The sequence below is a fragment of the Denticeps clupeoides genome, unplaced genomic scaffold, assembly GCF_900700375.1.
Source record: "Denticeps clupeoides unplaced genomic scaffold, fDenClu1.1, whole genome shotgun sequence".
NCBI classification, from domain to species: Eukaryota; Metazoa; Chordata; class Actinopteri; order Clupeiformes; family Denticipitidae; genus Denticeps; species Denticeps clupeoides.
Genome location: NW_021630018.1, coordinates 1 through 17,199, shown reverse-complemented (window position 1 = coordinate 17,199; position 17,199 = coordinate 1). Strand labels below are relative to the sequence as shown.

General features: G+C 40.5%; 1 protein-coding gene, 24 non-coding genes and 19 pseudogenes across 25 annotated transcripts; 1 reads left to right on the top strand and 43 right to left on the bottom strand.

The window, feature by feature from the left end:
• Window positions 1–1,303: 1,303 nt before the first annotated feature.
• LOC114780566 (uncharacterized protein K02A2.6-like) lies at window positions 1,304–5,365 on the top strand. The gene is made up of 2 exons (XM_028967755.1): window positions 1,304–3,065; window positions 5,010–5,365. Exon 1 carries the CDS (start codon window positions 2,009–2,011, stop codon window positions 3,035–3,037), a length of 1,029 nt encoding a protein of 342 aa, XP_028823588.1. The 5' UTR covers window positions 1,304–2,008; the 3' UTR covers window positions 3,038–3,065; window positions 5,010–5,365.
• A 492-nt stretch (window positions 5,366–5,857) lies between these two features.
• LOC114780591 (uncharacterized) lies at window positions 5,858–5,978 on the bottom strand (annotated as a pseudogene).
• A 144-nt stretch (window positions 5,979–6,122) lies between these two features.
• Window positions 6,123–6,241, bottom strand: LOC114780632 (5S ribosomal RNA). Its single transcript, XR_003747281.1, has one exon. It is a non-coding gene; the product is annotated as a 5S ribosomal RNA (ribosomal RNA).
• A 144-nt stretch (window positions 6,242–6,385) lies between these two features.
• On the bottom strand, window positions 6,386–6,504 carry LOC114780636 (5S ribosomal RNA). Its single transcript, XR_003747285.1, has one exon. It is a non-coding gene; the product is annotated as a 5S ribosomal RNA (ribosomal RNA).
• Window positions 6,505–6,648: 144 nt separating this feature from the next.
• Window positions 6,649–6,767, bottom strand: LOC114780615 (5S ribosomal RNA). The gene has a single exon (XR_003747266.1). It is a non-coding gene; the product is annotated as a 5S ribosomal RNA (ribosomal RNA).
• Window positions 6,768–6,910: 143 nt separating this feature from the next.
• On the bottom strand, window positions 6,911–7,029 carry LOC114780582 (uncharacterized; annotated as a pseudogene).
• A 144-nt stretch (window positions 7,030–7,173) lies between these two features.
• On the bottom strand, window positions 7,174–7,292 carry LOC114780631 (5S ribosomal RNA). Its single transcript, XR_003747280.1, has one exon. It is a non-coding gene; the product is annotated as a 5S ribosomal RNA (ribosomal RNA).
• Window positions 7,293–7,436: 144 nt separating this feature from the next.
• On the bottom strand, window positions 7,437–7,556 carry LOC114780587 (uncharacterized; annotated as a pseudogene).
• A 142-nt stretch (window positions 7,557–7,698) lies between these two features.
• Window positions 7,699–7,817, bottom strand: LOC114780600 (5S ribosomal RNA). Its single transcript, XR_003747252.1, has one exon. It is a non-coding gene; the product is annotated as a 5S ribosomal RNA (ribosomal RNA).
• Window positions 7,818–7,961: 144 nt separating this feature from the next.
• Window positions 7,962–8,080, bottom strand: LOC114780635 (5S ribosomal RNA). The gene has a single exon (XR_003747284.1). It is a non-coding gene; the product is annotated as a 5S ribosomal RNA (ribosomal RNA).
• A 144-nt stretch (window positions 8,081–8,224) lies between these two features.
• LOC114780581 (uncharacterized) lies at window positions 8,225–8,343 on the bottom strand (annotated as a pseudogene).
• Window positions 8,344–8,485: 142 nt separating this feature from the next.
• On the bottom strand, window positions 8,486–8,604 carry LOC114780614 (5S ribosomal RNA). The gene has a single exon (XR_003747265.1). It is a non-coding gene; the product is annotated as a 5S ribosomal RNA (ribosomal RNA).
• A 144-nt stretch (window positions 8,605–8,748) lies between these two features.
• On the bottom strand, window positions 8,749–8,867 carry LOC114780612 (5S ribosomal RNA). Its single transcript, XR_003747263.1, has one exon. It is a non-coding gene; the product is annotated as a 5S ribosomal RNA (ribosomal RNA).
• Window positions 8,868–9,011: 144 nt separating this feature from the next.
• Window positions 9,012–9,130, bottom strand: LOC114780578 (uncharacterized; annotated as a pseudogene).
• A 144-nt stretch (window positions 9,131–9,274) lies between these two features.
• On the bottom strand, window positions 9,275–9,393 carry LOC114780634 (5S ribosomal RNA). The gene has a single exon (XR_003747283.1). It is a non-coding gene; the product is annotated as a 5S ribosomal RNA (ribosomal RNA).
• Window positions 9,394–9,535: 142 nt separating this feature from the next.
• LOC114780583 (uncharacterized) lies at window positions 9,536–9,654 on the bottom strand (annotated as a pseudogene).
• Window positions 9,655–9,795: 141 nt separating this feature from the next.
• Window positions 9,796–9,914, bottom strand: LOC114780573 (5S ribosomal RNA). Its single transcript, XR_003747244.1, has one exon. It is a non-coding gene; the product is annotated as a 5S ribosomal RNA (ribosomal RNA).
• Window positions 9,915–10,058: 144 nt separating this feature from the next.
• LOC114780633 (5S ribosomal RNA) lies at window positions 10,059–10,177 on the bottom strand. Its single transcript, XR_003747282.1, has one exon. It is a non-coding gene; the product is annotated as a 5S ribosomal RNA (ribosomal RNA).
• Window positions 10,178–10,321: 144 nt separating this feature from the next.
• Window positions 10,322–10,441, bottom strand: LOC114780575 (uncharacterized; annotated as a pseudogene).
• Window positions 10,442–10,586: 145 nt separating this feature from the next.
• LOC114780623 (5S ribosomal RNA) lies at window positions 10,587–10,705 on the bottom strand. The gene has a single exon (XR_003747274.1). It is a non-coding gene; the product is annotated as a 5S ribosomal RNA (ribosomal RNA).
• Window positions 10,706–10,849: 144 nt separating this feature from the next.
• On the bottom strand, window positions 10,850–10,968 carry LOC114780570 (uncharacterized; annotated as a pseudogene).
• A 144-nt stretch (window positions 10,969–11,112) lies between these two features.
• Window positions 11,113–11,231, bottom strand: LOC114780604 (5S ribosomal RNA). The gene has a single exon (XR_003747256.1). It is a non-coding gene; the product is annotated as a 5S ribosomal RNA (ribosomal RNA).
• A 144-nt stretch (window positions 11,232–11,375) lies between these two features.
• Window positions 11,376–11,494, bottom strand: LOC114780603 (5S ribosomal RNA). The gene has a single exon (XR_003747255.1). It is a non-coding gene; the product is annotated as a 5S ribosomal RNA (ribosomal RNA).
• Window positions 11,495–11,637: 143 nt separating this feature from the next.
• On the bottom strand, window positions 11,638–11,756 carry LOC114780571 (uncharacterized; annotated as a pseudogene).
• A 146-nt stretch (window positions 11,757–11,902) lies between these two features.
• LOC114780593 (uncharacterized) lies at window positions 11,903–12,021 on the bottom strand (annotated as a pseudogene).
• A 146-nt stretch (window positions 12,022–12,167) lies between these two features.
• Window positions 12,168–12,286, bottom strand: LOC114780592 (uncharacterized; annotated as a pseudogene).
• Window positions 12,287–12,430: 144 nt separating this feature from the next.
• On the bottom strand, window positions 12,431–12,549 carry LOC114780597 (5S ribosomal RNA). The gene has a single exon (XR_003747249.1). It is a non-coding gene; the product is annotated as a 5S ribosomal RNA (ribosomal RNA).
• Window positions 12,550–12,696: 147 nt separating this feature from the next.
• Window positions 12,697–12,815, bottom strand: LOC114780611 (5S ribosomal RNA). The gene has a single exon (XR_003747262.1). It is a non-coding gene; the product is annotated as a 5S ribosomal RNA (ribosomal RNA).
• Window positions 12,816–12,960: 145 nt separating this feature from the next.
• LOC114780630 (5S ribosomal RNA) lies at window positions 12,961–13,079 on the bottom strand. The gene has a single exon (XR_003747279.1). It is a non-coding gene; the product is annotated as a 5S ribosomal RNA (ribosomal RNA).
• A 144-nt stretch (window positions 13,080–13,223) lies between these two features.
• On the bottom strand, window positions 13,224–13,343 carry LOC114780572 (uncharacterized; annotated as a pseudogene).
• Window positions 13,344–13,487: 144 nt separating this feature from the next.
• LOC114780588 (uncharacterized) lies at window positions 13,488–13,606 on the bottom strand (annotated as a pseudogene).
• A 144-nt stretch (window positions 13,607–13,750) lies between these two features.
• Window positions 13,751–13,870, bottom strand: LOC114780619 (5S ribosomal RNA). Its single transcript, XR_003747270.1, has one exon. It is a non-coding gene; the product is annotated as a 5S ribosomal RNA (ribosomal RNA).
• Window positions 13,871–14,016: 146 nt separating this feature from the next.
• Window positions 14,017–14,136, bottom strand: LOC114780629 (5S ribosomal RNA). Its single transcript, XR_003747278.1, has one exon. It is a non-coding gene; the product is annotated as a 5S ribosomal RNA (ribosomal RNA).
• Window positions 14,137–14,278: 142 nt separating this feature from the next.
• On the bottom strand, window positions 14,279–14,397 carry LOC114780601 (5S ribosomal RNA). Its single transcript, XR_003747253.1, has one exon. It is a non-coding gene; the product is annotated as a 5S ribosomal RNA (ribosomal RNA).
• A 144-nt stretch (window positions 14,398–14,541) lies between these two features.
• LOC114780577 (uncharacterized) lies at window positions 14,542–14,660 on the bottom strand (annotated as a pseudogene).
• A 145-nt stretch (window positions 14,661–14,805) lies between these two features.
• Window positions 14,806–14,928, bottom strand: LOC114780589 (uncharacterized; annotated as a pseudogene).
• Window positions 14,929–15,073: 145 nt separating this feature from the next.
• LOC114780639 (5S ribosomal RNA) lies at window positions 15,074–15,192 on the bottom strand. The gene has a single exon (XR_003747288.1). It is a non-coding gene; the product is annotated as a 5S ribosomal RNA (ribosomal RNA).
• A 145-nt stretch (window positions 15,193–15,337) lies between these two features.
• LOC114780638 (5S ribosomal RNA) lies at window positions 15,338–15,456 on the bottom strand. The gene has a single exon (XR_003747287.1). It is a non-coding gene; the product is annotated as a 5S ribosomal RNA (ribosomal RNA).
• Window positions 15,457–15,600: 144 nt separating this feature from the next.
• LOC114780644 (uncharacterized) lies at window positions 15,601–15,719 on the bottom strand (annotated as a pseudogene).
• Window positions 15,720–15,865: 146 nt separating this feature from the next.
• On the bottom strand, window positions 15,866–15,988 carry LOC114780579 (uncharacterized; annotated as a pseudogene).
• A 146-nt stretch (window positions 15,989–16,134) lies between these two features.
• On the bottom strand, window positions 16,135–16,252 carry LOC114780590 (uncharacterized; annotated as a pseudogene).
• A 141-nt stretch (window positions 16,253–16,393) lies between these two features.
• Window positions 16,394–16,511, bottom strand: LOC114780574 (uncharacterized; annotated as a pseudogene).
• Window positions 16,512–16,655: 144 nt separating this feature from the next.
• LOC114780610 (5S ribosomal RNA) lies at window positions 16,656–16,774 on the bottom strand. Its single transcript, XR_003747261.1, has one exon. It is a non-coding gene; the product is annotated as a 5S ribosomal RNA (ribosomal RNA).
• A 144-nt stretch (window positions 16,775–16,918) lies between these two features.
• On the bottom strand, window positions 16,919–17,037 carry LOC114780627 (5S ribosomal RNA). The gene has a single exon (XR_003747276.1). It is a non-coding gene; the product is annotated as a 5S ribosomal RNA (ribosomal RNA).
• Between the last annotated feature and the right edge of the window lie 162 nt (window positions 17,038–17,199).

The following is a 17,199-nucleotide window of genomic DNA, read 5'->3' as shown; positions in this document are numbered from 1 at the left end:
AATCAGACCCAAAACAGAATATCGACCCTGCATACGACAATATCCACTTAAACCTGATGCACTAGAAGGCATAACACCAGTAATACATGATTTACAACGAGCAGGGGTTATTATAGAATGTGACGATTCCCCCTGCAACACACCAATATTCCCAGTGAAAAAGCAAGCTCCTTCAACGGGATGGAGGATGGTACAGGATCTGCAGGCAGTAAATGCTGCAGTAACACAACGGGCTCCATGTGTTCCTGACCCACACACATTGCTGAATTCTTTAAGATCAGATGCACAAATATTTACTGTGGTTGACATTAGTAATGCCTTTTTCTCCATTCCCATTGACAAAGACAGCCAATTTTGGTTTGCTTTCACATTCAGGGGGAAACGATACACCTATACTAGACTTCCCCAGGGCTACTGCGAAAGCCCTACTATATATTCACAAGCCATGCATGCTAGCATGTCCAAATTTCAACCACCTGGGGGAAGTCAAATACTACTCTATGTTGACGATATATTAGTGGCTTCTCCGAGTCTAGAAATATGCAAAGAAGACACTGTGGCCCTTTTTAAACACCTAGCTCAGGAGGGGCACAAAGTCAGTAAAAACAAACTACAATTATGGAAACCACAGGTCAAATATCTAGGCCACCACCTTAGTGCAGGTGGCAGAACTATTCTAGAAGAACGAAAAACAGCAGTCCTACAGGCGCCAAAACCAATTACTAAGAAACAAATGATGTCATTCTTAGGCTTGACCAATTATTGTAGAAGTTGGGTTCCAAACTACGCGGAAATTACTTCCCCACTCACAGCTTTAATTTACTCTGAAGACCTAAAAATGACATCACCACTGAACTGGACGTCAGATGCAGAGAAAGCTTTTTGTGATATTAAACAAGCACTGACCTCCAGTTTAGCTTTAGCCTTGCCAAATTATAGTAAACCGTTTATACAGATGGTGGACTGCAAAGACAAATACATGACTTCTGTTTTAAGTCAACAACATGGAGATAAATTGAGACCAATAGCTTATTTTTCTTCCAAATTAGATAATGTAGCTTGCGCATTACCACATTGTGTGAGAGCGGTGATAGCAGCGTCAATGGCAGTAGAAGTCAGTGCCGGAATAGTTCTATTCCACCCATTGACCCTTAAGGTCCCACACGCAGTAGCGGCTTTACTACTGCAAACTAACATGATCTTTTTATCACCTGCAAGGCACCTCTCCTGCATGGCCACGCTGCTGTCACAGCCACACCTCACCATCGACGATGCACCCACATTGAACCCAGCCACATTGCTACCCTTACCTGATGATGGAGAGCAACACGACTGCCAAGCACTAGCAGAACACACAGCTAAATCTAGGTTAGATTTAAGCGACCAACCTTTGTCTCAGGGAGAGGTAGTGTTCGTTGATGGCTCTTCAAGGAAAAATGATTTGGGTAAAACACTAACGGGTTATGCTGTAGTAACAATAGACACCGTACTTAAAGCTGGACACTTGCCATCAACTTTTTCAGCACAAGCTGCCGAGATTGTCGCTCTGACTGAGGCATGTAAATTAATGAAAGGGAAAGATGTCACCATTTATACTGACAGTCAATATGCATTTGCTACAGTTCACACATTTGCTCAGTATTGGCATAACCGAGGAATGGTCACATCTACTGGGAAACCAGTGACTCACGCTCAATTACTAAAAGAATTGTTAAAAGCTGTCCATCTACCTGCTACATTAGCTGTATGTAAATGTGCAGCACACACAAATTCCAAAGACACAATTTCACTCGGTAATGCCTTCGCTGACCGCATAGCGAAACAAGCCGCTGAACAAAGTATACAAGTTTTGTTTACAGACCAAGACCAACTGATAACTTCTGACATTCTCATTGACATGCAACAACAAAGCACACCACATGAGATAGACACATGGATAAAGCATGGGGCTACAAAACAAAACAAAATTTATGTGTGACCCCGGGGGAAACCAATCCTACCAAAGAATATGTATAAATGGGCTGCAATATTGAGCCATGGGCAATCACATGTCTCAACAGGAGGGATGGTAGGACTGGTACAAAAAAATTTCACCACATATGGGTTTAACCTATATTCAAAAAACTTTTGTAGAGCATGTTTGATCTGTGCTAAACATAACAGCCAAGGTAATTTAAGACCAAAACGTGGGCAGTTTCCAAAACCACAATACCCATTCCAAACAATACACATGGATTTTATCCAACTCAGTAAAAGTGAAGGAAAGGAATACTGTTTAGTCATTATAGATGCATTCTCTAAATGGATAGAACTATTTCCAACCAAACATCCAGATGCATTGACAGTAGCAAAAGTCTTATGTAAAGATATTATTCCACGCTATGGAATACCTGAAAAAATATACAGCGATAACGGGACTCATTTTGTAAATCAGATGGTAACTAATATAGGAAAAATGTTTCACATTAATTTGAAAAATCACTGTAGTTATCATCCACAGAGTGCAGGATTAGTGGAACGAATGAATGGAACTATAAAAAATAGACTAAAAAAGTGTATGGAAGAAACACATCGACCATGGACACAATGTTTAGAGTTAGTAAAACTATACATCAATATTACTAGCACAACTGGTTTAACCCCTTATGAAACCCTGTTTGGAAGACCATATAGATTACCTTACTTTCAAAACCAATGGGAAACAGAGGAAGACATGACACTAGCGGACTACATGAGAAAAATGTTAGAAACACAGAAACAAAGTACTCCTGATGACAAACTCCCTATTTCTCAGCAGGAACCCCTACAGGTGGAGCCCGGAGACTGGGTGCTAGTAAAGAGCATAAAACGGAAGCATTGGCACTCACCGAAGTGGGAAGGGCCCTACCAAGTGATCCTGACGACACCGACGGCTGTTAAAATAACAGAGAGGGGTACTTGGATACATCAGTCACATTGTAAAAAGGTCATTTCTGCAAACCCTGCCGACGGGAAAGGTGAGCAAAAGTCTGATAATAGGGTGGACTCAGACGTATAGAATCTGGGTAGACCCGAAAGTCAGTGAAGAACACTTTACAGACACCAATCCTAGAAGAGGCAGTAAGGGGAAAAGGTTGGCAGAAATGAATTATAAGGGCTATAAACCATGTCAAAGAACGGGCTTGATAATACTTTGTGTAATGTTCATAGCAACAGTATGGGTGGTAATGTGGAAAAAAAGGTATAGAGAAACAACAGGGGGCTATACCCAGGAGGGCGAGAGCTGCACCAAAAGGAACGTCCAGACACATATTTGACTCCGACCGATGCAATGATACTGGCAACGGGATAGAAGAATTACACCTTCGTACTATACCAACAGTGTGTGTAAGAGCTAATACTGTTTCGGTGGCCACAATACCAATTACTGTCCTTAACCATAAGGGACACAAAGCGAGCAATTATCTACCATATCCATGGTATATAACTAATAAATTAAAGTGGGACTCTTTGGTAGCGGACCCAGTGGGTTTTGATTGGAAAACGTGGACTACTAACCCTGCTGCGATACACCATAGACAAATAATCTCTTTTGTGATGACCAATCCCTCCACTCAAGGTCTTGCATTTGAAATATACATCAATCTTACCAAATTGGACTTGTGGCCACCAAACACCCCTGAAATGTACCATACCGATCAACAAGAGAGAGGAGAAAAATGTTGGGTATTTCTTTTATGGCCTTATACTACTAATCCACCTTATTTTCCATTTCGAATATGTCAACTACTAGAACCTAAATCAAATAAAACTGAAACAATCCAAAATTTAAGTGACAAGGGTATACTAGTTAGAGTATTGGATGAAAGTCAACCTTCTGATGAGTGGTTTAGAGTAACAACAGGAATAACTGGTAAATACAATAATTGGCTTCTCCTAGCAGAACAAGCAGCTAATGCCACTCAACAAGACTGTGTAGTTTGCTTGGGACCACGACCACTATTACAAGTAATACCCGCAGTTATAACGGATGAATGTGTTGTAGAAGTAATGAACAAAACATATCCAGACAATCGTTGCAAAAAGTGGGATTTAACATATCCTCTAACAGGACCAGAAAGTTGGAAACCTGTTTTCTCCAGCAAAGTAGCACAAGGAAATTTTACATGTATTAATATAACGGGAAGAAAGGAACTACTCGGGGAAGGGACACCAAGAGATTGGTGTCTTACAATAATACCTGTTGGGCCTATCTTTACCCCACAATCTCGAAGCGACATATGGTGGTGGTGTGGGGAAAATAAGTTATACGATCGATTGCCCTCAGACACCAAAGGACTGTGTGCATTAGTAACCCTTTTACTACCTGTCTCAATATTTCCAACCACTATAAGTGACCTTTTAACAAAATTGGATAGCTTGGTACCTGCAGATTGGCACAGAACAAAGCGATCACTTGCACCCTGGGAGAAGTTAACTGACCCAACGTACATAGACGCAATTGGGGTTCCCAGGGGGGTTCCTGATGAATATAAGTTGGCAAATCAAGTAGCAGCAGGATTTGAATCAGCCTTGTGTTGGTGGTGTACGATTAACAAGAACGTGGACAGAATCAATTACATCCATTACAATGTACAGAAATTAGGTAATTGGACACAAGACGGTTTTGAGGCCGTGCATGAGCAATTATCTACTACCTCCCTCATGACTTTTCAGAACAGGATTGCTCTTGATATGCTCCTAGCGGAAAAAAATGGGGTTTGTGGTATGTTTGGAGAGCAATGTTGTTCTTTCATACCAAACAACACAGCTGCAGGAGGCAGTCTGACAATGGCCATTGACGGCCTACGCACCCTCAACCGGAAGATGAAGGAGCATTCGGGAGTGGAAACGACCATGTGGGATTCCTGGATGAAAGTATTTGGGAAATACAGAGCTCTAGTTCAATCTGTTTTAGTTTCAATGGCTGTATTTGCAGCAATTCTGACATTGTGTGGATGTTGTTGTATTCCCTGTCTACGCAGTCTTGTGAACCGTCTCATCACTACCGCCTTATCACCAAGGGATGTTGAGCCTACACAGGCGTACCCACTTTTGGAAAATGAAGAATTTTACGGGAGCTATGATTTTAGTGACTTCAAGCTAACTCAACTTTTTCAAGAGAGTCCTCTACAAGAAAAAGACGACTGACCTTTTGTGTGTAAATGTATTTCTCATTGTATGAACTAATAGTTGAAAATCCTAAAGGAAGAGATTATTAGGGAAGCTAACAAAAGAGTAAATAACATGATAAACAGGAGGGAAATGTTGGAAAAATGTATATATGTTATCATGTAATTACTTCTTTTATTCATATCCTTTAAGCACGAATATGTATTAATCCTTGGAATATTACTGACAACTCTTAATCATTAACAAACCTCAAAGCAAAGGTTTTAAGTTTGCAGGACTGCATGACCGCGACCTGAGGACCAACAACAAGCAGACCATGATGAACCAGAGTCCAATCACCTGAAGAATCTACAGACGAAGATGAACATGTCACCATGTCACCATGACTCGACCAAAAGATCAATGCATAAGACTACGTGTAATACACAATTATTAACTAATATGGTGTGATTTTATGTGAACCCTAATGAACCTACCAAATAAAAGAAGGAGATGCGATGAAGGACGCCAGAGCTTTTGGAGGCCTGTTGTAGGCGTGACTTCCATTCGCTCTCCTTGCAAGTAAAACGGACTCAAATGCTTTGTGTCTTTCTTCTCTTTGTTTAGTAAATGTTATACTGACAGATAAACCTAACACTTACTTTAGATAAAAACTAACAAAGCGATGCAAAAAAAACTTCATTTTAAAAAGTTTTTCAACAGTTAAAGCTTAAAGCACCTGGTATTCACACGAGGTCTCCCATCCAAGTATTAAACAAGCCCAAGCCTTCTTAGTTTCCTCGAGATCAGACGAGACCGGGCGTTATTGGGCTGGTATGGCCGTAAGCAATCTCTGCTTGAAAATCTTGGACTTTAAACAACCTAGGCTTGAAAACATATCACAGAGTGAAAATACCTCTTAACTTACTTTAGATAAAAACTAACAAAGCGATGCAAAAAAACTTCATTTAAAAAAGTTTTTCAACAGTTAGAGCTTACAGCACCTGGAATTCCCAGGAGGTCTCCCATGCAAGTACTAACCAGGCCCAAGCCTTCTTAGCTTCCGAGACCAGACGAGACCAGGCGTTCTTGGGCTGGTATGGCCGTAAGCAATCTCTGCTTGAAAATCTTGGACTTTAAACAACCTAGGCTTAAAAACATATCACAGAGTGAAAATACCTCTTAACTTACTTTAGATAAAAACTAACAAAGCCATGCAAAAAAACTTCATTTTAAAAAGTTTTTCAACAGTTAAAGCTTACAGCACCAGGTATTCCCAGGAAATCTCCCATCCAAGTACTAAACAGGCCCAAGCCTTCTTAGCTTCCGAGATCAGACGAGACCGGGCGTTCTTGGGCTGGTATGGCCGTAAGCAATCTCTACTTGAAAATCTTGGACTTTAAACAACCTAGGCTTGAAAACATATCACAGAGTGAAAATACATCTTAACTTACTTTAGATAAAAACTAACAAAGCGATGGAAAAAAACTTCATTTTAAAAAGTTTTTCAACAGTTAAAGCTTACAGCACCTGGTACTCCCAGGAGGTCTCCCATCCAAGTACTAACCAGGCCCAAGCCTTCTTAGCTTCCGAGATCAGACGAGACCGGGTGTTCTTGGGTTGGTATGGCCGTAAGCAAGCTCTGCTTGAAAATCTTGGACTTTAAACAACCTAGGCTTGAAAACATATCACAGAGTGAAAACACCTCTTGACTTACTTTAGATAAAAACTAACAAGCGATGCAAAAAAACTTCATTTTAAAAAGTTTTTCAACAGTTAAAGCTTAAAGCACCTGGTATTCACACGAGGTCTCCCATCCAAGTATTAAACAGGCCCAAGCCTTCTTAGTTTCCGAGATCAGACGAGACCGGGCGTTATTGGGCTGGTATGGCCGTAAGCAATCTCTGCTTGAAAATCTTGGACTTTAAACAACCTAGGCTTGAAAACATATCACAGAGTGAAAATACCTCTTAACTTACTTTAGATAAAAATTAACAAAGCGATGCAAAAAAACTTCATTTAAAAAAGTTTTTCAACAGTTAGAGCTTACAGCACCTGGAATTCCCAGGAGGTCTCCCATGCAAGTACTAACCAGGCCCAAGCCTTCTTAGCTTCCGAGACCAGACGAGACCAGGCGTTCTTGGGCTGGTATGGCCGTAAGCAATCTCTGCTTGAAAATCTTGGACTTTAAACAACCTAGGCTTGAAAACATATCACAGAGTGAAAATACCTCTTAACTTACTTTAGATAAAAACTAACAAAGCCATGCAAAAAAACTTCATTTTAAAAAGTTTTTCAACAGTTAAAGCTTAAAGCACCTGGTATTCCCAGGAGGTCTCCCATCCAAGTATTAAACAGGCCCAAACCTTCTTAGCTTCCGAGATCAGACAGAGACCGGGCGTTCTTGGGCTGGTATGGCCGTAAGCAATCTCTGCTTGAAAATCTTGGACTTTAAACAACCTAGGCTTGAAAACATATCACAGAGTGAAAATACCTCTTAACTTACTTTAGATAAAAACTAAAAGCGATGCAAAAAAACTTCATTTTAAAAAGTTTTTCAACAGTTAAAGCTTACAGCACCTGGTATTCCCAGGAGGTCTCCCATCCAAGTACTCACCAGGCCCAAGCCTTCTTAGCTTCCGAGATCAGACGAGACCGGGCGTTCTTGGGCTGGTATGGCCGTAAGCAATCTCTGCTTGAAAATCTTGGACTTTAAATATCCTAGGCTTGAAAACATATCACAAAGTGAAAAAACCTCTTGACTTACTTTAGATAAAAACTAACAAAGCGTTGCAAAAAAACTTCATTTTAAAAAGTTTTTCAACAGTTAAAGCTTACAGCACCAGGTATTCCCAGGAAATCTCCCATCCAAGTACTAAACAGGCCCAAGCCTTCTTAGCTTCCGAGATCAGACGAGACCGGGCGTTCTTGGGCTGGTATGGCCGTAAGCAATCTCTGCTTGAAAATCTTGGACTTTAAACAACCTAGGCTTGAAAACATATCACAGAGTGAAAACACCTCTTGACTTACTTTAGATAAAAACTAACAAAGCGATGCAAAAAAACTTCATTTTAAAAAGTTTTTCAACAGTTAAAGCTTAAAGCACCTGGTATTCCCAGGAGGTCTCCCATCCAAGTATTAAACAGGCCCAAGCCTTCTTAGCTTCCGAGATCAGACAAGACCGGGCATTCTTGGGCTGGTATGGCCGTAAGCAATCTCTGCTTGAAAATCTTGGACTTTAAACAACCTAGGCTTGAAAACATATCACAGAGTGAAAATACCTCTTAACTTACTTTAGATAAAAACTAAAAGCGATGCAAAAAAACTTCATTTTAAAAAGTTTTTCAACAGTTAAGGCTTACAGCACCTGGTATTCCCAGGAGGTCTCCCATCCAAGTACTAACCAGGCCCAAGCCTTCTTAGCTTCCGAGATCAGACGAGACCGGGCGTTCTTGGGCTGGTATGGCCGTAAGCAATCTCTGCTTGAAAATCTTGGACTTTAAAAAACCTAGGCTTGAAAACATATCACAGAATGAAAAACCCTCTTGACTTACTTTAGATAAAAACTAACAAAGCGTTGCAAAAAAACTTCATTTTAAAAAGTTTTTCAACAGTTAAAGCTTACAGCACCTGGTATTCCCAGGAGGTCTCCCATCCAAGTATTAACCAGGCCCAAGCCTTCTTAGCTTCCGAGATCAGACGAGACCGGGCGTTCTTGGGCTGGTATGGCCGTAAGCAATCTCTACTTGAAAAGCTTGGACTTTAAACAACCTAGGCTTGAAAACATATCACAGAGTGAAAACACCTCTTGACTTACTTTAGATAAAAACTAACAAAGCGATGCAAAAAAACTTCATTTTAAAAAGTTTTTCAACAGTTAAAGCTTAAAGCACCTGGTATTCACACGAGGTCTCCCATGCAAGTACTAACCAGGCCCAAGCCTTCTTAGCTTCCGAGACCAGACGAGACCAGGCGTTCTTGGGCTGGTATGGCCGTAAGCAATCTCTGCTTGAAAATCTTGGACTTTAAACAACCTAGGCTTGAAAAACATATCACAGAGTGAAAATACCTCTTAACTTACTTTAGATAAAACTAACAAAGCCATGCAAAAAAACTTCATTTTAAAAAGTTTTTCAACAGTTAAAGCTTACAGCACCAGGTATTCCCAGGAAATCTCCCATCCAAGTACTAAACAGGCCCAAGCCTTCTTAGCTTCCGAGATCAGACGAGACCGGGCGTTCTTGGGCTGGTATGGCCGTAAGCAATCTCTGCTTGAAAATCTTGGACTTTAAACAACCTAGGCTTGAAAACATATCACAGAGTGAAACACCTCTTGACTTACTTTAGATAAAAACTAACAAAGCGATGCAAAAAAACTTCATTTTAAAAGTTTTTCAACAGTTAAAGCTTAAAGCACCTGGTATTCCCAGGAGGTCTCCCATCCAAGTATTAAACAGGCCCAAACCTTCTTAGCTTCCGAGATCAGACAAGACCGGGCGTTCTTGGGCTGGTATGGCCGTAAGCAATCTCTGCTTGAAAATCTTGGACTTTAAACAACCTAGGCTTGAAAACATATCACAGAGTGAAAATACCTCTTAACTTACTTTAGATAAAAACTAAAAGCGATGCAAAAAACTTCATTTTAAAAAGTTTTTCAACAGTTAAAGCTTACAGCACCTGGTATTCCCAGGAGGTCTCCCATCCAAGTACTAACCAGGCCCAAGCCTTCTTAGCTTCCGAGATCAGACGAGACCGGGCGTTCTTGGGCTGGTATGGCCGTAAGCAATCTCTGCTTGAAAATCTTGGACTTTAAATATCCTAGGCTTGAAAACATATCACAAAGTGAAAAAACCTCTTGACTTACTTTAGATAAAAACTAACAAAGCGTTGCAAAAAAACTTCATTTTAAAAAGTTTTTCAACAGTTAAAGCTTACAGCACCAGGTATTCCCAGGAAATCTCCCATCCAAGTACTAAACAGGCCCAAGCCTTCTTAGCTTCCGAGATCAGACGAGACCGGGCGTTCTTGGGCTGGTATGGCCGTAAGCAATCTCTGCTTGAAAATCTTGGACTTTAAACAACCTAGGCTTGAAAACATATCACAGAGTGAAAACACCTCTTGACTTACTTTAGATAAAAACTAACAAAGCGATGCATAAAAACTTCATTTTAAAAAGTTTTTCAACAGTTAAAGCTTACAGCACCTGGTATTCCCGAGGAGGTCTCCCATCCAAGTACTAACCAGGCCCAAGCCTTCTTAGCTTCCGAGATCAGACGAAGCCGGGCGTTCTTGGGCTGGTATGGCCGTAAGCAATCTCTGATTGAAAATCTTGGACTTTAAACAACCTAGGCTTAAAAAAATATCACAGAGTGAAAATACCTCTTAACTTACTTTAGATAAAAACTAACAAAGCGATGCAAAAAAAACTTCATTTTAAAATGTTTTTCAACAGTTAAAGCTCACAGCACCTGGTATTCCCAGGAGGTCTCCCATCCAAGTACTAACCAGGCCCAAGCCTTCTTAGCTTCCGAGATCAGACGAGACCAGGCATTCTTGGGCTGGTATGGCCGTAAGCAATTTCTGCTTGAAAATCTTGGACTTTAAACAACCTAGGCTTGAAAACATATCACAGAGTAAAAATACCTCTTAACTTACTTTAGATAAAAACTAAAAAAGCGATGCAAAAAAACTTCATTTTAAAAAGTTTTTCAACAGTTAAAGCTTACAGCACCTGGTATTCCCAAAAGGTCTCCCATCCAAGTACTAACCAGGCCCAAGCCTTCTTAGCTTCCTAGATCAGACGAAACCGGGCGTTCTTGGGCTGGTATGGCTGTAAGCAATCTCTGCTTGAAAATCTTGGACTTTAAACAACCTAGGCTTGAAAACATATCACAGAGTGAAAATACCTCTTAACTTACTTTAGATAAAAACTAACAAAGCGATGCAAAAAAACTTCTTTTTAAAATGTTTTTCAACAGTTAAAGCTTACAGCACCTGGTATTCCCAGGAGGTCTCCCATGCAAGTACTAACCAGGCCCAAGCCTTCTTAGCTTCCGAGATCAGACGAGACCGGGCGTTCTTGGGCTGGTATGGCCGTAAGCAATCTCTGCTTGAAAATCTTGGACTTTAAACAACCTAGGCTTGAAAACATCTCACAGAGTGAAAATACCTCTTAACTTACTTTAGATAAAAACTAACAAAGCGATGCAAAAAAACTTCATTTTAAAAAGTTTTTCAACAGCTAAAGCTTACAGCACCTGGTATTCCCAGGAGGTCTCCCATGCAAGTACTAACCAGGCCCAAGCCTTCTTAGCTTCCGAGATCAGACGAGACCGGGCGTTCTTGGGCTGGTATGGCCGTAAGCAATCTCTGCTTGAAAATCTTGGACTTTAAACAACCTAGGCTTGAAACATCTCACAGAGTGAAAATACCTCATAACTTACTTTAGATAAAAACTAACAAAGCGATGCAAAAAAACTTCATTTTAAAAAGTTTTTCAACAGCTAAAGCTTACAGCACCTGGTATTCCGAGGAGGGTTCCCATCCAAGTACTAACCAGGCCCAAGCCTTCTTAGCTTCCGAGATCAGACGAGGCCGGGCGTTCTTGGGCTGGTATGGCCGTAAGCAATCTCTGATTGAAAATCTTGGACTTTAAACAAACCTAGGCTTAAAAACATATCACGAGAGTGAAAATACCTCTTAACTACTTTAGATAAAAACTAACAAAGCGATGCAAAAAAACTTCATTTTAAAATGTTTTTTCAACAGTTAAAGCTCCAGCACCTGTATTCCCAGGAGGTCTTCCCATCCAAGTACTAAACCAGGCCCAAGCCTTCTTAGCTTCCGAGATCAGACGAGACCAGGCATTCTTGGGCTGGTATGGCCATAAGCAATTTCTGCTTGAAAATCTTGGACTTTAAACCAACCTAGGCTTGAAAAAATATCACAGAGTGAAAATACCTCTTAACTTACTTTAGATAAAAACTAACAAAGCGATGCAAAAAAACTTCATTTTAATAAGTTTTTCAACAGCTAAAGCTTAACAGCACCTGGTATTCCGAGGAGGGTTTCCCATCCAAGTACTAACCAGGCCCAAGCCTTCTTAGCTTCCGAGATCAGACGAGGCCGGCGTTCTTGGGCTGGTATGGCCGTAAGCAATCTCTGATTGAAAATCTTGGACTTTAAACAACCTAGGCTTAAAAACATATCACAGAGTGAAAATACCTCTTAACTTACTTTAGATAAAAACTAACAAAGCGATGCAAAAAAACTTCATTTTAAAAAGTTTTTCAACAGTTAAAGCTTACAGCACCTGGTATTCCCAAAAGGTCTCCCATCCAAGTACTAACCAGGCCCAAGCCTTCTTAGCTTCCGAGATCAGAAGAGATCGGGCGTTCTTGGGCTGGTATGGCCGTAAGCAATCTCAGCTTGAAAATCTTGGACTTTAAACAACCTAGGCTTGAAAAACATATCACAGAGTGAAAATACCTCTTAACTTACTTTAGATAAAAACTAACAAAGCGATGCAAAAAAACTTCATTTTAAAAAGTTTTTTTGAACAGTTAAAGCTTACAGCACCTGGTATTCCCAGGAGGTCTCCCATCCAAGTATTAACCAGGCCCAAGCCTTCTTAGCTTCCGAGATCAGACGAGACCGGGCGTTATTGGGCTGGTATGGCCGTAAGCAATCTCTGCTTGAAAATCTTGGACTTTAAACAACCTAGGCTTGAAAACATATCAAAGAGTGAAAATACCTCTTAACTTACTTTAGATAAAAAACTAACAAAGCGATGCAAAAAAACTTTCATTTAAAAAGTTTTTCAACAGTTAGAGCTTACAGCACCTGGAATTCCCAGGAGGTCTCCCATGCAAGTACTAACCAGGCCCAAGCCTTCTTAGCTTCCGAGACCAGACGAGACCAGGCGTTCTTGGGCTGGTATGGCCGTAAGCAATCTCTGCTTGAAAATCTTGGACTTTAAACAACCTAGGCTTGAAAACATATCACAGAGTGAAAATACCTCTTAACTTACTTTAGATAAAAACTAACAAAGCCATGCAAAAAAACTTCATTTTAAAAAGTTTTTCAACAGTTAAAGCTTACAGCACCAGGTATTCCCAGGAAATCTCCCATCCAAGTACTAAACCAGGCCCAAGCCTTCTTAGCTTCCGAGATCAGACGAGACCGGGCGTTCTTGGGCTGGTATGGCCGTAAGCAATCTCTGCTTGAAAATCTTGGACTTTAACAACCTAGGCTTGAAAACATATCACAGAGTGAAAACACCTCTTGACTTACTTTAGAATAAAAACTAACAAAGCGATGCAAAAAAACTTCATTTTAAAAAGTTTTTCAACAGTTAAAGCTTAAAGCACCTGGTATTCCCAGGAGGTCTCCCATCCAAGTATTAACAGGCCCAAAGCCTTCTTAGCTTCCGAGATCAGACGAGACCGGGCGTTCTTGGGCTGGTATGGCCGTAAGCAATCTCTGCTTGAAAATCTTGGACTTTAAACAACCTAGGCTTGAAAACATATCACAGAGTGAAAATACCTCTTAACTTACTTTAGATAAAAACTAACAAAGCGATGCAAAAAAACTTCATTTTAAAAAGTTTTTCAACAGTTAAAGCTTACAGCACCTGGTATTCCCAGGAGGTCTCCCATCCAAGTACTAACCAGGGCCCAAGCCTTCTTAGCTTCCGAGATCAGACGAGACCGGGCGTTCTTGGGCTGGTATGGCCGTAAGCAATCTCTGCTTGAAAATCTTGGACTTTAAATAACCTAGGCTTGAAAACATATCACAGGAGTGAAAATACCTCTTAACTTACTTTAGATAAAAACTAACAAAGCGTGCAAAAAAAAACTTCATTTTAAAAAGTTTTTCAACAGTTAAAGCTTACAGCACCATGGTATTCCCAGGAAGTCTCCCATCCAAGTACTAACCAGGCCCAAGCCTTCTTAGCTTCCGAGATCAGACGAGACCGGGCGTTCTTGGGCTGGTATGGCCGTAAGCAATCTCTGCTTGAAAATCTTGGACTTTAAACAACCTAGGCTTGAAACATATCACAGAGTGAAAATACCTCTTAACTTACTTTAGATAAAACTAACAAAGCGATGCAAAAAAACTTCTTTTTAAAATGTTTTTCAACAGTTAAAGCTTACAGCACCTGGTATTCCCAGGAGGTCTCCCATGCAAGTACTAACCAGGCCCAAGCCTTCTTAGCTTCCGAGATCAGACGAGACCGGGCGTTCTTGGGCTGGTATGGCCGTAAGCAATCTCTGCTTGAAAATCTTGGACTTTAAACAACCTAGGCTTGAAAACATCTCACAGAGTGAAAATACCTCATAACTTACTTTAGATAAAAACTAACAAAGCGATGCAAAAAAACTTCATTTTAAAAAGTTTTTCAACAGCTAAAGCTTACAGCACCTGGTATTCCGAGGAGGTTTCCAATCCAAGTACTAACCAGGCCCAAGCCTTCTTAGCTTCCGAGATCAGACGAGGCCGGGCGTTCTTGGGCTGGTATGGCCGTAAGCAATCTCTGATTGAAAATCTTGGACTTTAAACAACCTAGGCTTAAAAACATATCACAGAGTGAAAATACCTCTTAACCTTACTTAGATAAAAACTAACAAAGCGATGCAAAAAAAACTTCATTTTAAAATGTTTTTCAACAGTTAAAGCTCACAGCACCTGTATTCCCAGGAGGTCTCCCATCCAAGTACTAACCAGGCCCAAGCCTTCTTAGCTTCCGAGATCAGACGAGACCAGGGCAGTTCCTTGGGCTGGTATGGCCTAGTAAGCAATTTCTGCTTGAAAATCTTGGACTTTAAACAACCTAGGCTTGAAAAACATATCACAGAGTGAAAATACCTCTTAACTTACTTTAGATAAAAACTAACAAAGCGATGCAAAAAAACTTCATTTTAATAAGTTTTTCAACAGCTAAAGCTTACAGCACCTGGTATTCCGAGGAGGTTTCCCATCCAAGTACTAACCAGGCCCAAGCCTTCTTAGCTTCCGAGATCAGACGAGGCCGGGCGTTCTTGGGCTGGTATGGCCGTAAGCAATCTCTGATTGAAAATCTTGGACTTTAAACAACCTAGGCTTAAAAACATATCACAGAGTGAAAATAACCTCTTAACTTACTTTAGATAAAAACTAACAAAGCGATGCAAAAAAACTTCTTTTATAAAGTTTTTTCAACAGCTAAAGCTTACAGCACCTGGTATTCCCAGGAGGTCTCCCATCCAAGTACTAACCAGGCCCAAGCCTTCTTAGCTTCCGAGATCAGACGAGACCGGGCGTTCTTGGGCTGGTATGGCCGTAAGCAATCTCTGATTGAAAATCTTGGACTTTAAACAACCTAGGCTTGAAAAACATATCACAGAGTGAAAATACCTCTTAACTTACTTTAGATAAAACTAACAAAGCGATGCAAAAAAACTTCATTTTAAAAAGTTTTTCAACAGTTAAAGCTTACAGCACCTGGTAATCCCAGGAGGTTTCCCATCCAAGTACTAACCAGGCCCAAGCCTTCTTAGCTTCCGAGATCAGACGAGGCCGGGCGTTCTTGGGCTGGTATGGCCGTAAGCAATCTCTGCTTGAAAATCTTGGACTTTAAACAACCTAGGCTTGAAAACATATCACAGAGTGAAAATTACCTCTTAACTTACTTTAGATAAAAACTAACAAAGCGATGCAAAAAAACTTCATTTTAAAAAGTTTTTCAAACAGTTAAAGCTTACAGCACCAGGTATTCCCAGGAGGAAATCTCCCATCCAAGTACTTAAACAGGCCCAAGCCTTCTTAGCTTCCGAGATCAGACGAGACCGGGCGTTCTTGGGCTGGTATGGCCGTAAGCAATCTCTGCTTGAAAATCTTGGACTTTAAACAACCTAGGCTTGAAAACATATCACAGAGTGAAAATACCTCTTAACTTACTTTAGATAAAAACTAACAAAGCGATGCAAAAAAACTTCATTTTAAAAAGTTTTTTTTAACAGTTAAAGCTTAAAGCAACCTGGTATTCCCAGAGGTCTCCCATCCAAGTATTAAACAGGCCCAAACCTCTTAGCTTCCGAGATCAGACGAGACCAGGCGTTCTTGGGCTGGTATGGCCGTAAGCAATCTCTGCTTGAAAATCTTGGACTTTAAACAACCTAGGCTTAAAAACATATCACAGAGTGAAAATACTCTTAAGTACTTTAGATAAAAAACTAAAAAGCGATGCAAAAAAACTTCATTTTAAAAAGTTTTCAACAGTTAAAGCTTACAGCACATGGTATTCCAGGAGGTCTCCCATCCAAGTACTAACCAGGCCCAAGCCTTCTTAGCTTCCGAGATCAGACGAGACCGGGCGTTCTTGGGCTGGTATGGCCGTAAGCAATCTCTGCTTGAAAATCTTGGACTTTAAATATCCTAGGCTTGAAAACATATCACAAGTGAAAAAACCTCTTGACTTACTTTAGATAAAAACTAACAAAGCGTTGCAAAAAAAACTTCATTTTAAAAAGTTTTTCAACAGTTAAAGCTTACAGCACCTGGTATTCCCAGGAGGTCTCCCATCCAAGTACTAACCAGGCCCAAACCTTCTTAGCTTCCGAGATCAGACGAGACCGGGCGTTCTTGGGCTGGTATGGCCGTAAGCAATCTCTGCTTGAAAATCTTGGACTTTAAACAACCTAGGCTTGAAAACATATCACAGAGTGAAAATACCTCTTAACTTACTTTAGATAAAAAACTAACAAGCGATGCAAAAAAACTTCATTTTAAAAAGTTTTTCAACAGTTAAAGCTTACAGCACCTGGTATTCCCAGGAGGTCTCCCATCCAAGTACTAACCAGGCCCAAGCCTTCTTAGCTTCCGAGATCAGACGAGACCGGGCGTTCTTGGGCTGGTATGGCCGTAAGCAATCTCTGCTTGAAAATCTTGGACTTTAAACACCTAGGCTTGAAACATATCACAGAGTGAAAAAACCTCTTAACTTACTTTAGATAAAAACTAACAAAGCGTTGCAAAAAAAAACTTCATTTTAAAAAGTTTTTCAACAGTTAAAGCTTACAGCACCAGGTA